Below are 14,994 nucleotides of genomic sequence, written 5' to 3'. Positions count from 1 at the left end.
GTAACTACTCACGCATCTCTCAGATCTTCAGGAACATCCACTGTGCACTTGAAAAACGTGTTCTTTTTGACAGTTTTATTTTGATTCACAGGTCGGAGCCTCTCGTAAGTCACGATTTCATTGTAGGTGGCATCACAAGCAGCATACTCAATGACATAAAACTATGGAAGAATGTTTGTCCAAATGGTAACTTCAGTCAGCAACGACAAATACATACTAACCAATCAAACAAAAACACAAACACACAGGCCAAGATTTCCCCCAGAACACCTGATTCCATCAAAAAAAAAAAAAAAAAAAAAAAAAAAGAAAAAAGACTCAATTCCAGGAAAGAGTACATTGCTGATGTAACAACGTGCTTTTCCACACACTGCTTCCCTGTTTAAAGTTTTAAATTTGGCACACCTTTACAAAGTAACTGATTTGACAATGGTATAGAAGTAGCAGCCTTCTGAGGATGAAAAAAAAAATCTTTTATTCCTGTTGAAAGTAATTAAGAATTCAGTAGAACTTCACACCTGTCATTACTTAACTGAGACCACACAGATTAAGAATGTTGTTTTTTATAAATTTAGAAGTCAAAGTTTCTAACCAACCAATGTAGCAAGGTACCAGACAGCAAAAATCCTAATCTCTGTGGCATACAAGAACTCAAGTTAGCTCCAAATGAAGAACACTATCATTTCAATCAGCTGAAATGAAAAATATACTTGTCTGAACCTACAATTTGTCTGAATCTGAATTTGCTGGTACAATCATAAAAGCCAGCAGTAAAACACAAGCTCTGCACGTGCCAAAAACCAACAACTTTTTCTACTACACTCAAGTGACATGTATGTACAAACAGAACCACCAACACACACTTGTAGATAAAGAGTGCTTGATTACCAGAATTAGATTTGTGGTATAAACGGTAACCATAACCACAAATAAGGTGCACTACTTTATTACTTCTTAGAGCCAACTTCAATTCACTAAGTAGAATTTTTGGAAGCCATATGCTGCACGCATGCATACAGACCTCCATGCTCTTTGATTACTAATAATCAGATTGTGCTGCTCAGCTACAAGCAACTGCTCAGCCCAGTTGCTGTAACACAGCACGGGTCATTCCAAAGCAGTCTCAGCTCAAAAATCTGTTCTGCCATATTTGTGTACTGGTAGTTGATTCATCTCTTTGCATCACAAAGAACTTCCGTATTCACTGTATCTAACAAAGCAGCATGAAAGCAGCAGGAAGGATTTACCTCTCCTTTCATCATTCGAACTTTTGCCAGCCACCAGCCACAAGGCTCTTGATCATTTGCTCTAGAATAAACCTGAAAACAAGAGCAGATTAACAAATGAAACAACTACATTTAAAGCACACACAGACATAATTGAGTTGCCTACATTTACAATCAGGAAAGAGCATCTCAACTTCTCTAGCTCTTATTACAATGGAACAGTACACTGCTCAGAAATATTTTTTGCCTTTGTTATTATTGTTATGTGCTTCTTTCACAAGCTTCATTACTTTGCCCTGCAAGGATTACGGACAGATTTCCTTTCTATATTTCACTGACTATACAACAGAAATTGCTGGAGATAAAACCTTGAGAAAACACTTATTCAGTGGTAATTCCTCACTGAATTTAAAAACTGTCTTAACACCAAAGGTTCCTATACAGAAGGAGCTCCAAAATTAAGGTTTCATTTTGCCTTTGGTTTACTTGATAAACTTAGGACTACATCACATATGATTATGTACTTTGTATTTAACAAACACCACTAACAATACAAGATCAAATACAGAACCAATGATATCTGAAGCTTTCTGTTTTTCCTGGTCTTCTAACTATTTGTATGCAGACTAAACAAGAAATTTAAGTTAATTGAAGAAATCTGAGGTAAAAAATGCCTTAAATTAACCTCTGATAAAGCCAAAGTATTCCATATATTTCAAATAAAAACAGAAAAACTGAGCACATCTCTGTTGAAGTTTCACATCAAAATATTTCCAGCAGTTTTCATGAGCACCGAGAATTAGCAAGTTAGGTTTTTATCTTGTAAAATACAGAGCTTTGTTTCAAATTTTAGATGATAATCAAGTTCCACTGGTAATTTTCTGAGGGAAAAAAGAGACCCTGTAATTTCAGGCAGTTTCTCCGGAAGCAAAATCTGCTGTATTTTGAAGTGCTAAGAAAAAATTAAGTTTTTTATTTACCAGCTTAATAAATCCATTCCTAGAAACACAGTCCTTTTCCATTCTTCACTAATCTACTTACAGCCACCACCATCTCGAAGATACAACCAGTTATGTGACACAACAGCTCATTAGCAAACATCTGGATCAACTCACCTCCACTTCATCTCCTTCACCAATTTCCTTCTTGATATCAGGAGGTGGAGGTAATCTGACTTCATTAAAGGGTACTTGGCGCTCTGGCTGCCAACTGAAAGTTGAAGAGACATTACACATTAGTGCCAGGATTTTTCTCTTGTTTTCTTAAGGTCTTCATTTTTAGAACTCCGAGTTAACTCTCACTCATTTCACACAATCAGTTCTGCTTCTTCATTCCTAGAAAGCAAACTTAATAAGCGAAGTATTGAAACAACCCTGTCAAAACAAAAGACACATCTGGGAAGATATTCAGTAACAGAACACATCTTCAGTAAACTTCAGAAGAAAGTTCAATGGACTGCCTCCACTGAACCGATTTTATTAACCCTCCATGAGAAGGTCAGATGACATACTGAAATCTGCACTGCTCAATGAAAGCCTTGTTAACATGTGAATTCATCCTTGTGGTCCACCTTGGGTTTGTCCATTTCTTCAGCATTTTAGCAATGACAATTTCATTGGCACACAGCATTACAATTGCTTCCTATCAATTTTTAAGCAGGAAAATCCAACTGTGTTTCCTAATAAAACTTTGGAATTTTATCTACAACTATTTGAAACAAATGGTTTCATTCTCCAGTGGGAGCCTACGGAACAGATTCATTTCAAAACACATCTCTACATCTGCTTACTAATACTGATTACTACTATGCATGTTAAATTAATAAGCTACCTTCTTGTACAAGAAAGGCTATTTGTTTTTCTGTAGCTGGTTCTGCAAGGCTTCTTAATATATTATGCACATTTCAGGTGCATTACATGAAGACTTGTAGAATAACTGACACCCTCTGTATTCTTTTATAATTTCCTTCTCTGTAAATCTCACAGGAAGCCATGAAGCTGTTCCTCATTCTTTTACTCAAAATGCCAACTGAAGATGGATTAAAATAAAGCCAGCACTACCACCAAAAATAACAATTAGAAAACCCTACAAGATCCAAGGGACTTGGACATGGTATCTGTCCAAGTATTCAACATCTATCATTCTGAACATCCTCAAGACCACATCAGGTACAGACAGACCAACACAACAGAAGGGGTCATGGAGTTTTGCCCTAGCCATGGCTACACGGTTCATTTTTCTTCCATCTACAGGGTAATTTTGAAAAATCACCACCAATAACACAAGGAACATTGTGGATAGCTTTTGTTGAAGCTGGAAAGTATTTTTGTCATGAAGTGTAGCTTAAATCTCATTTTACCTCTGAAAAACAGTAGAGGAGGTTGGAAAAAAAACCACTTGAGATTTAAACATGCTTATAACTGCAATGGTCACTAACCTCAGGATCTGTGTATTGTCTCTTTCTTTCCTCCCTTCCTCAAGTTATTATTCTCACAGATACAAAGGCAAATAGGAAGAGTTGAGAACAAAATGCATTCCCTTGATTACAAGCTGTGTAAAAGCTCAATTTGGAAATAGTTGGAACACAGTGATCATAACTGAACAAGATACAAACTGCTGTCAACAACTGAGCTGCTTAAAGCTCTCTTGAGAGTTTCAACTGTGCACTGCAGGTTATGAATCCAGCTCACAGGAAGTTACAGACTGCCCACAGTGAGATGCAACAGTAGAAGAGACCTCGCCACTCCAAGAAAATCTTTGAACTGCACGCAGTAGTCTATCCTTGCTTCCATCTCTGGAGGATCTTCATCTACTGTAAGGAGACAGTACAGTAATGACTCACCCATTTCAGCCATAAGGTATTTTGGTATTTTTTGAAAAAACAGGGAGAAATATGCACAGAAGGCTCATTTCTGAGAATATGACTTGATAATTATTGGTAAAAGCTATAAAAAAATTGAAGTATTTCTTACTATACAGAAGTCTTCTGATTATGGCTGCTTCAAATTCTAATGGACCTACAAAGAATTGCATCTAGAACCTCACCTGTACACCACAACAACGGCTCCCAGCTCCAGAGGACTTTGAGTTTATTCTCTGCCTCTTTACTTCTCCAAAACGCCTCCTAATGGACTTGCTATCTGCCCACAGATTAATTATTGCTGTGGCCACAAAATCACCACTGGCAGTTGGTGCTAGTTCACCAACTTCGGGAACCTTGTAATAGCTATAGATTAGGACTGGTAAACAATAGCAAAAAACGTAAACTGAATGTCATTAACAGACTCACTTACTTTGCTAAGTGCTGCTCATTATCACAACAGAAGAATGCATTCTGGATGGTACCCTCCTGCCAACTTCAATACGATTAAAGCCCTTATGAATTTAACTCAATAAAAAGGGTAATAATTTATCGGTCTTGCATCATGGCACAAATAGAGTAGTACACATACTTCCTGATAAGGTCTATTTTTGGGCAACAAAGCACTCCACGTATGTTGTAGCTCACCCTTTTCAGAACGAAGCTGCTGCTGCCACACATTCAGTAAAACAGGTTGATGACACAGATATAAACCAGCAGAAGTGTGTTTGCCAATAATTAAACAGCTGCTGTGAACCACAGGCACTTCCTTTAGCTCACTTGGCTCATGGTGTGAAAGCATGTGCCTTCAAGGCTAAGAACATCTACTCTTACAGAAAAGTAACATGGATGTTGAATGTGAAAATGAAGATTAACAAGAGGAGGATGAAGAAGCAGATCTGTGTGATTCTTTGGAGGATGGTGAGGACAGAGGAGTAGTGGGGTGATATGAAAACCAAAGAGACACGAAGAGCTCCCATAACCACCCAGGAAGTGCTAGCTATGGCTGCCACTTCTAACTGATTTTTATGGAAGGGCTAGAAAACAGGTTAGAAAGACAGACTGAATTTGCAGAGTAAAAAAAACAGGATTATCTTTTTCTCCCCAGGATTTTCTTCATGCATGCACTACACATACATACATCCCAGGATTACATAAACCATTCATATAGTATTGCGTGTACATACATGCAGGCTTCCCACTATTAGGCTTCTTACTCCCTCATCTTCCTTCTGGAAAGGCTGACCGATGAACCTGCAGGCTGGTGCTGGCAGCTTAGAAACCATTTGCACATCAAAAGCTGATGCATTTCCCAATGTTGATTTTTTATGTGTATATTATACACACACACACACACACACACACACACACACATATATAGAGTGGTATGGTTAGGCTGTGGTTGAACTCAATGGATCTTTAAGGTCTTTTCCAACCGGAGCAATTCTATGCATTCTATTCTGTACTAGTTAAAAAAGTCACTCCATCAGGATATTTGTATCGTTTTTTCGGGTTGATGAAGCTGATTGCACTCCCAGGTCAGACACAGAAAGAACTGCTCAGGAAGAGCTACTCAGGTATTTTCCACCTTTCTTTGCTGCAGGTGTAAGAATATCAGGCAGCTGCCACTACTTTCTAATTACATCTGTCCACTACATCTGCAGGCATTACTAAAATATTAAAACAAAAAGCCAAGGAGTGCTAATTGACTGTGTGACTTCTGACCACAGCTATTTAAGGAATCAGTTCATGGAAATGGAATACAACACTGAGCCTGTATTTCTAGAACTACCTTTCTAATGAAGTCTACTTCCCCTTCATGTCAAAACAAACACAACAATGCACAAACGATTTTTAAGATAAAATACTTACTTGTTTTCAAACACAACAGTGAGTGAATCCTCATGAACATCTTTGATAAATCCCTAAAACAAAAACAGTTTTGTTGTAAGACATGGAATCACAGCAAGGCAGCAGTTTCAGCACAGCCTGAAACCACCCCAGAACACCTCTGCTGTTACTATCTGAATGTAGGAAAGTTCCCAGGCAATCCCACTGCATGGATGAGGCTGCTCTAAGAAATACGTTGCACGTGGACTATTGAAAGCAACTTTTCATACAGACACATTTACAACTGAAATCCTGCCTTCAAAGTTTATTGTTCTCTTTACAGGCATACACAGCTACTTTACGCAAGCAAAATGAGAAAGCTGCAGTCCCAGGGCAAGGAGTCCAACTCAAAATACTGTCCAACAGCTGTGAGCAGCACCACTTGCTTTTTCAGGTGTTCTTCTCAAACAACCAAAAAAAAAAAAAAAAAAAAAAAAAAAAAAAAAAAAAAAGTCCCAAACAATTGTCCTTCAGAATAGCACAATCTGAAGGATGGATAACATTTGGCAATAAAGGCTGTTATGTGGCTACTTAACTATGTCATCCTTCAAACACAGGAGTGGGAACAGTGTGCAGTCAAATCCCCAAAGCACCTCACAGCAGAGCAAAGATAATAGGATGTTACACGTCATTTTGTGTGACATTTTTATGATCTTGGGAACAACTGCAGCAAAAGCCCATTTTTCTTCCCTTTGAAAAACGAAGGGCTTTTTAGCGGTGCACTGATTATGTCAAAAACCTGAAGACAAAGAACAACCTGATGGAAAAAATTATACCCAAGCAAAAATTAAGGCCTCCCATCTCATAGTTAAGAGAGGAAGGCAAACTGCAAACACAAAGGAACAAAAGAAAAGCAGAAGACAAAAAATAACAAAGTAAGAAAATGTTTTCCAATGACTCCTGTGTTTGTTATAGCCTGGTATGTGCCCAAAAAAGAAGACCAAGAAGGAACACGCATTTTCAGATGAGAAGACAGTTCCAAAGGATCCTTATGAAAGGCTCCAGGAAACCTGCTGGATGGATGAAGTTGCCTTCACAAACTGCCAGTCGAGGAGGTCTAAGCACAGCGTCAGCTGTGCGAGGAGTACAGCACCCCCAGAGGTGTCACAGGTCAGCTCAGCAAAAGGCACCTCACCATGGGCTCCCCATGCCTGACAGATGCTGCACGAGCCCGCAGTGACAGCTGGCTGCAAGGGGCTGTAGGAATGAGTCTCCTTGGACTCAAACCTGTACTTGTGCAACACCAGCAAAGGGCAGCATTCACTTGAAATCTGAGTACCCGCTCCCTAAGCAACGCTCACAAGACACCTGCCAGCAGTGCAAGGAAGCGGTTATAGCACAAACAGCTGGGTCAATCCTGAACACAGCAGGCCATCAGAAACCAAAGTCACCTTGTTCAACCACCTAGTGTGCTCCTAATGAAATAAACCCTTTTAGAGGCCACCCTGCCTCTGCCAGGGAAGGAAGGCAAAGCCCTTTGAGACGGAAGCAACAGAGGCAGTTGGCAGCAAAGCACGTGTGCACACAGGGATTTGCAGTTCCCCTGAAGTCTCTGTACAGGAAGACTGAAGCCACACCTGCTTCATGAGGCAAGGAACATGAAGGGCATACAACATGTTACTGGTCGAACTATCTGTTAGCTAGCAACATCCGTAAATAACCAGAAAAGTTCCACTTTATTTACCAGCATGGGGATAAGTTACTGCTACGTAAAATGCAGGAAATAATGTTTTCCTACAACTCGTTCAGATTCTATAAAAAGCATGTAAGAAAAAATCACTTACCACATCAGCATGAACCAGGTTTACATGGTCCAACACTGCTGGAATGCCAACTTACTGACAACAAGCAATACTTACTGGAGATTTAAACCCCTTACCATGGGCAGCCTTTTATCTACGTTCTCACCATGTGATTTTCTGGAGCTCCTTGGCACAAAGCAGCCCCTCAGCTCGCTGCACTTGCGGTGCCACACAGGAGCAGCACGCCGTCCCACAGCGGCGCACATACACACTACAACTACCAGAGCAACATTCCCAGTTGGCACGCTCTGACTCTCCTACTCCACAGCACTCATATGAGAAATACTTCAGAAGAGATAAGCTAACATTTATCAGGTATTCACTTCAGGTCACAAAGCACAAATAAAACATTAAATACAACCGTATCTAAATAATTATATTATTGTGAAAAGGTCTGACCAGAATCCAGTTGTACAAATACAAGATGAACAGTGAAGGACTACCATGCTTTTCAGACTTCCCAAGGTTTAATTCTTCCTCTTATGGTCAGTTTCTCTTCTGCAGGGGAGGAACACACACAGCAACAGAAGTGCAGCAGTGGCAGGCAGGCAGACAGAACACCACCAGTAAGAATGAGAATTCATACAGGTTTTAAATCATTCTATAAGGAATCACTTGGTCATTATCACCAAGCAACTTGTCAGAAATATGAAATTATTTGTGAAGAGTAACAAGTCTTCTCTGTTTTCCTACCTACAGCCCTGGCCTATCCTAGGAGCATTACCAGCCATCACCTGCAACTCCAAGATAAAACCAGAAAGATTTCACATACATCATGATGAGATTTACTGCAATTTTTTTTTAGAAGTATTCAGCGGCCTGGAGATGATTGTCAATTAAAAAAAAAAACAAAACACTTCACAGTTCTGCTCAAAACTTGAAAAATTAAGAATTAATTTTGAATAAAGCAGATGTACTTTTTACATTAAACGTCCCATTAAGTGCCACACATTTATAAGGGAATTATAAGAGATGGGATCTGATGAACACTGACTTTTCTTCTTTACCCAAATGGTTTTCAAACACGAATTTCAAAGGAGCTCTTTGTCAACGAGGTAACCTATGTATGTAGATTTGTATTCTAACTTAGCATGCCTCATGTCTCACACTGTGCAAGAACCACTTCTTGCTAGGCTCACTGATTACACGCCTTCACTTTTCTTCAACTAAACAGGCTGCTGTTAATGGCATTTAATTTAGCAGCAATGGCTACAGATGGACAAAAGACAATATCTAATTCAGAGCTCCTCCATACAAGTGATGAGGCAGAGCAAGCCAACAGGAGACCACATACCACAACTAATATATTGGCATAAAAGCAGTAAAGCTGTTGCATGAGGAACCACCTCACATATAACATTTCCAAACGTGCTTTACACCACACATGAAGTTGCTGATAAGAAGAAAAATTCATGTGACTTCACCTTGGCAGACCTCAGCTTTGGCTCATCCAGATCTTCATGTCAGTCACTCAGTGCCACATCCCTGGAAGTCCATGTATGTGCTGAGAGCTGCTCACAAGGCAGCAGGGACTCTACTGTACTACACTATTAATGGCATGCTGCTCACAGTGCTCCAGGCAGACCTGTCTCTGCCACTCACTGGGCAGGAACCAACTCCCAGCACCTGTAAGCTGAGAGCTGGCACGGCCAGGGCTTGCCAGCTGCGTTTGGGATCTGAGACCCAGCAAAGCTAACATGAGGCCATACTGTACACCAAGCATGAACAGAAGGGCAGGAAACTAAAAAAAAAACCACCTGCCACCAAAACCACCACAGCTGGGACCTCACAATAAGCAGCACACACTGCATCTTCCCCTTTTACCTGGGCTCTGCTCATGGATTTAGGATTAAGTTCTGCTTATGACATAAACGGATCAAGACTTACTGAAGTGCCCTTACAGTGAACTGTGCTTGTGTGGACACACACACACACACCCGTATTTGCTTTTTACATCCAGTTCCACACCAAGTCGCAAAATCCATCTAACAGCCAGATGCAATCTGAGATCCATCTTCAGCCCACTTTCAGACTAGCTGACCCCAAGCACAACAGTCCAACCTAAAGGCAAGGTGCTGCCAGTGAGGCTGCAGGCATCCCTTCCTGGGGCAGACAGACAACGTGCTGCTTCTGAGCCACATCCACCACACCAAGAGCTGCGCTGGGAGCCCGGGCGCTGCTGAGCACATCTCCAACAGTAACACTGCCATCAAGTACTGCGGCTGCTCCTGAATCACCAACATAAAGGTCAAGAAATAAATCTATATCTAATTACCAGTCCTTTCACTCCTGTCAGAACCAAACACTGTTAGTATTTTAAACCAACAGTTATACACCTCACGTAACAAATACAAAACCTCCCACTTAATTATTACTATTCCATTCTGACCCCCATAAAGAAATACCAAAGCAAACACAGGAAGCTTGCAAACAATCAAGATGCTGCCTTTTCTGGTTTGAACTTCAAAGTGCTCTTTTCACTGCAAATGCTACAGGGCCTGCTAACAGACAGCAGTCCACGCATTACAAGCAGGCATCAGGTAGGAAATAATGCTCAACTCCTATTTCAATTCTAACCACCACACTTTTATTTATGACATTACTACTTATCTTCATTCACAGTCATCATTATCATGTGTAAATTCAAGAGTCCTCATGAGTCACACAAGAACCTCAGCACTGAATCTCCTGGCTTAGGCTTATGAATGAAGTCTAAATGACTCACGTTATTTATGCTGCTTTCTTCATGTGCATATTCCCAAAGGGCAAAACTTCTTAGAGATGCCCTCCACTCACTGTGTACATGAGAAATCAATAATCACCACCTGCAGTGTCTGCCTTTTATCAGCCTAAGAGTCAAGACAATGACTCTTCGATGGCAATGACTAGAGACAGTTCATGCACCAGTCTACACAAGTTCCAAGAACAGTAACATCTTAAAAATGTATTAAATTTCCCATCCAGTAAGGCAAGATTTAGTAAGTAAACGCTGTCCCTCAAGAGACAGCTGAAACCTTTACAAAAATAAAAACACCCCTCATTCCACTTACTGTAATGCTTCCTGGTGTAATAATTGGGCACCAACACCCACGTAAGCCTCTTAATGACAGTTTTCTATTTTACTGTCAAGCTAAAAAACAAACAGAACATCTCATGGAGAAGTTTCCAAAGCTTCTCATTACAACTTCAAAACACCATTATATTTTTATTGATATATAAGTATGTTCTTGCACAGAACTGCTCACTGTGCTTTGACATCATACATACGGAGAAATACCACGCCTTCCTCCATCATTTCTTCCTGCACAACAGTTAGGCTGCTCTCTATACGAAAGCCCAGCTCAGCTCCTGCTCCCAGAGCTGCAGCCAGGACTGTTACCAAAACCACACCTCCTATCACAGGCACCAAGGTGCGTTAGAACCTGACCACTGAAGGTGAAGAGTCAAAGCCTATCTCCCATTTTTGTCATTTTTATTTCAATGCAGCTACTCCTGAAGAAGGGGAAAACTGCTAGGGCAAACCACACACAGGAGTTCGTTCTTTATTAGATGGAAATCTCTACAGCAATGAATCTTCAGTTATTCAGATGTCACCAAAAGGCTCCACGTGCGATAAGCTACCTATTGCTCAGCTTATGGGCTTTGGTGTCATTTTATTTCGAGCAGACATCCAAACTCACAACAAGAAGTGGAACCATGGCTCTCATTTGCATACAGACAAAATTTTCATTTCATTCTTGCCTACGTACACTTCACAGCCAACAGAACACAGGGCAATGGGTACACAGCAGAACAGAGGAGGTTGCCCTGAGTATCAGGAAACACTTCTTTTCCTCTGTGGGTGATGGAGCACTGACACACGCTGCCCAAGGCAATGGAATATCCTCAGTGGAGATCTCTAAAAGCTGCTGGGATGTGGTGCAGAGCACTGTGCTCTGGGCAGCTCTGCTTGGGCAGGGGTTGGACTGGACAGACCCGGATGTCCCTGCCAACCAGTCCCTAATTCTGGGAGCCAATGATCTACGTCTCTGTATGACAGAATGACCAAAGTTCCAAGCTCCACACAGAAAACCATCAGCCTGAGAACACTGCAAACAGAACTGGGAGCATTCAAGTCTCACTCTCTTCAACCCAGCTTGAGCCCAAAGAAATCTATGCACATTTGGTCATTTTAAACTGAAATAAATAAAATCCAATAAACTAACGAAGTCTGTTCTAACACCTTGAAGAAAATAAATCAACCTGCAATCTAGAACTCAAGTAGACATCATCAGCCTTCCTGAGGTCAGGATCAACATGCCCTCAGCAGATACAACTGTTAACTAGCTTGGTTTATCACCCCATTCTCCAACTTCTTCAACTGTTCCACCACACAAACCTCACCTTTACCACAAGAGCACAACTCCTTTAGAGAAAAGATGGCACTGATGGGGCTCACAGACAACAGATGAGTAATGCTGACAGACGCAGTCTTCTGAGCTGCAGGGATTGGCCGAACATACTCTGTTGTCTACTTGGGGATAACCTTGGGGGTAAAATGCAAAACAAATGCCATTCTTTCTCCAGATCACATTACTGATTTAAAGCAAAGGGGGAAAACAGTTTGCAGATACATGAACAAAAGGTTAAATTCAGAACATACTATATCTTTTTAAACAGAAGAATTTGGTAGGCACTTGATGCCTACCACAACCACAGTTACTCTTCACTGATATATGCTTCAAGAAAAACATTTTTATTTTTTGTGTATTTTAATAAGGAACATGGCAATAAGGAACATGGTTTTTCGTATTAGTTTATAGCAATCCCAGTCTTACCTACCACGGTCATACCTCTAGTAACTACTAGAAAATCATTAAGACACTCCAAAAGATGCAATCACTACTTTACTATAGCTAAGTTGCAGATCGTATTAACAACTAATTAGAAAACTGTCACGTGATTGTTTACGTAATTATTTTGGCCTTTATCTCTCCTGGCATAGCAGGATCCTTCTCACGTCATCTACCAGGAGGTATGCAGTGATAACGAATCTAAATTCAGACTGTTCTGAGCGCAAACTTCAAACGTTCTCCCCTCATATAACCTCACAAATGCCAACATCAATCCTAAGTGAGCACTTCCCAAATGAGGCCGACAACCCCTTCTCCTTCGCTTCCCAAACTTTACACAGCAGCAGCATTAGTTCCACCACACAGGCAGAACCTTTCTGCCTCAACTCTAAGACTCACAAAATGGAACCAGATACACAGATTTCACTTCAAAAAAAAAACGCATTTTAAAATCATTTTCCTGCTTGGTTTATTGTGTTTTGGGGTGGGTTTCACAACAACAACAGTGACTGTTTAGAGCTGGGGCTTTCCCCACTCCAGGCCCAAGCACTCTAACCCTTCAGTTTCCCAAGAAGTGAATGGCTTTCATGCTGGACCTAATCCCCATTTTGCTGACCTGAAAGCCAATAATGACATTTTTAAGTAAAACTTCTGCTCGTTAGCCACCATCCAGAGGGCTGAACACATGATGGGGCTAATCCAAGCCTGACAATTCGCACTGACTTAGGAGACGTCATTATTGCAGAATTTAAATCAGGCTTATTGCAATAAATGCTGTACACACAGCTCCAAGAATTCAGCACACCTCCTAATGCTCCCATTAGTCCCACATTCCCCTGAAGCAGAAAAAAGAACCAGCTCATGCTTCGTTCTTTGCCCAAGATCCTAGGGCACAGATGGAAAGCTAAGAAGGGTGTCTCCAAATTCCATGTTTCCTAACAGGCAGGAAAAAAAATCAATCCTGTTTTAGGCCAGCTATGTTCAAAATACACATTATTTTGATGTGGGTTTCCACATGGTTATTTTTAATCTACCTAAAAATTTATCTCATATGCAAAGTTTATTACCTACGGATTTTGGCAAAAACAATGAAGAGGAACACCTACCAAGGGCACAGAGCTTATCCCATTATATTCCTTCCTCGTAAGATTATCTCCTATCTGTCTCTTTTAATAGACAGCCAGTTGCAAAAAGAAAACAAAAAACAAAAAACCACCCAAACCCCGACTCCTGCAGTCAGCTGCTCACAATCCCCTGCCCACCGCCTCCACATGCCGTACGGCTCCCAACGGCTCCCAGCCCAGATCCACAGACGCGAGCAGGAAAATGGGAGGCACGGCGGGCCGCCCCCCGGCCCCACGCGCAGTCCCGCCCCGCACGGCTGCGGAGCACAGCGCTGCGGGAATGAGGCAGCGGCTCTGGCCATAAAAAGAGCGGAGCGTTAACGGCTACCCCGGGCTGAGGGCAATGAGTGACGGGCACAGCTGAGGGCACGGCGCACGGATCCCGTACCGTCCCGGCATTCCGGGGAGGCTGATGGCGAAGGAAGCTTTCTGACGACATAAATAAACCCGAAATCGTTACGGAATTACTCCAAATATTTTAAAAGCCATTACTTCTATCTCCGATGCCCCCCGTTCAGCCCCAACCTCCCCCCCCACTCTCCCCACGCCTCCCAACCCCCGCACCACAGACCCCCCCTCGCTGCGCCCCCCCCCTCCCCGCGGCGCCTTTCCTTTCCCTCAGCAGATCCCCTCATCGCGGCCCCGTCGCGCCGCACCGCCACACCCCGGCACCGCCGCCCCGCGCCCCCCCCTCACGGCCCGGCTCGGAGGCTCCGCTCACGACCACCCGCCCCTCCCGGCTCCCAGCGCGGCACGCAAAGCCCCGCGCGGCTCCGGCCCCGCACCGCGCCCGTACCTTGTAGAAGGCCCCATTGGAGCCGCGCACTTCCACCGTCAGCTCCTCCATGTTGCGAGCGCAAAGGACGGTGGGACGTGCTTCTAGAAACTGTCACCACGGGGGGGAGCGCTGCCCGGGCTCCCCTCCCCCTCCGCCCGCCCCCCGGGGCTGCTCCCGCCCCACGCGGCGCTGCCGCTCCGCCCAAGCCGCGGCCGGGGGTGCCGGGAGCCGCCGGAGCGGGGCGTTTCCCGCGGGAAGGGCTGGTGGCGGCCGCTTCCCCCCCCCGCGCGCGGCCAGGGGATGGGAGCGGCCGGGCGCCGCGCTGAGGGGCCGGGCTCTCCCGCCTTCCCAGCTCGCAGGTGGCCCCTCCGCCCCGCCCCGGAGCCGCCGCGATGCGCAAATGGCGGAAGCGGCGGCTGCAGCTGCAGTCGGCGCTGCGGGGAAAATGCGGCGTTTTGCGCGGTGTCCTTTTTGAAAAGCGG

At 43.1% G+C, this 14,994-nt stretch overlaps 1 protein-coding gene across 3 annotated transcripts in view; it reads right to left on the bottom strand.

Moving 5' to 3' along the window:
* Window positions 1–14,636, bottom strand: part of FXR1 (FMR1 autosomal homolog 1) — a 29,223-nt gene extending 14,587 nt beyond the window's left edge. For all 3 annotated transcript variants that reach the window (XM_042820368.1, XM_042820370.1, XM_042820369.1), the window contains exons 1-5: window positions 14,531–14,636; window positions 5,959–6,011; window positions 2,342–2,435; window positions 1,248–1,319; window positions 13–161 (exon numbers count right to left, since the gene is read on the bottom strand). In XM_042820368.1, the coding sequence (XP_042676302.1) occupies window positions 13–161; window positions 1,248–1,319; window positions 2,342–2,435; window positions 5,959–6,011; window positions 14,531–14,581 (419 nt within the window). In that variant the 5' untranslated portion in view covers window positions 14,582–14,636. The remainder of the gene's footprint in view (window positions 1–12; window positions 162–1,247; window positions 1,320–2,341; window positions 2,436–5,958; window positions 6,012–14,530) is intronic.
* Between the last annotated feature and the right edge of the window lie 358 nt (window positions 14,637–14,994).

The sequence above is a fragment of the Centrocercus urophasianus genome, unplaced genomic scaffold, assembly GCF_019232065.1.
Source record: "Centrocercus urophasianus isolate 14NV4802_14NV808 unplaced genomic scaffold, USGS_Curo_1.0 seq_19, whole genome shotgun sequence".
In the NCBI taxonomy this organism is placed as follows: domain Eukaryota; kingdom Metazoa; phylum Chordata; class Aves; order Galliformes; family Phasianidae; genus Centrocercus; species Centrocercus urophasianus.
This window is presented reverse-complemented; position numbering and strand designations above follow the sequence as displayed.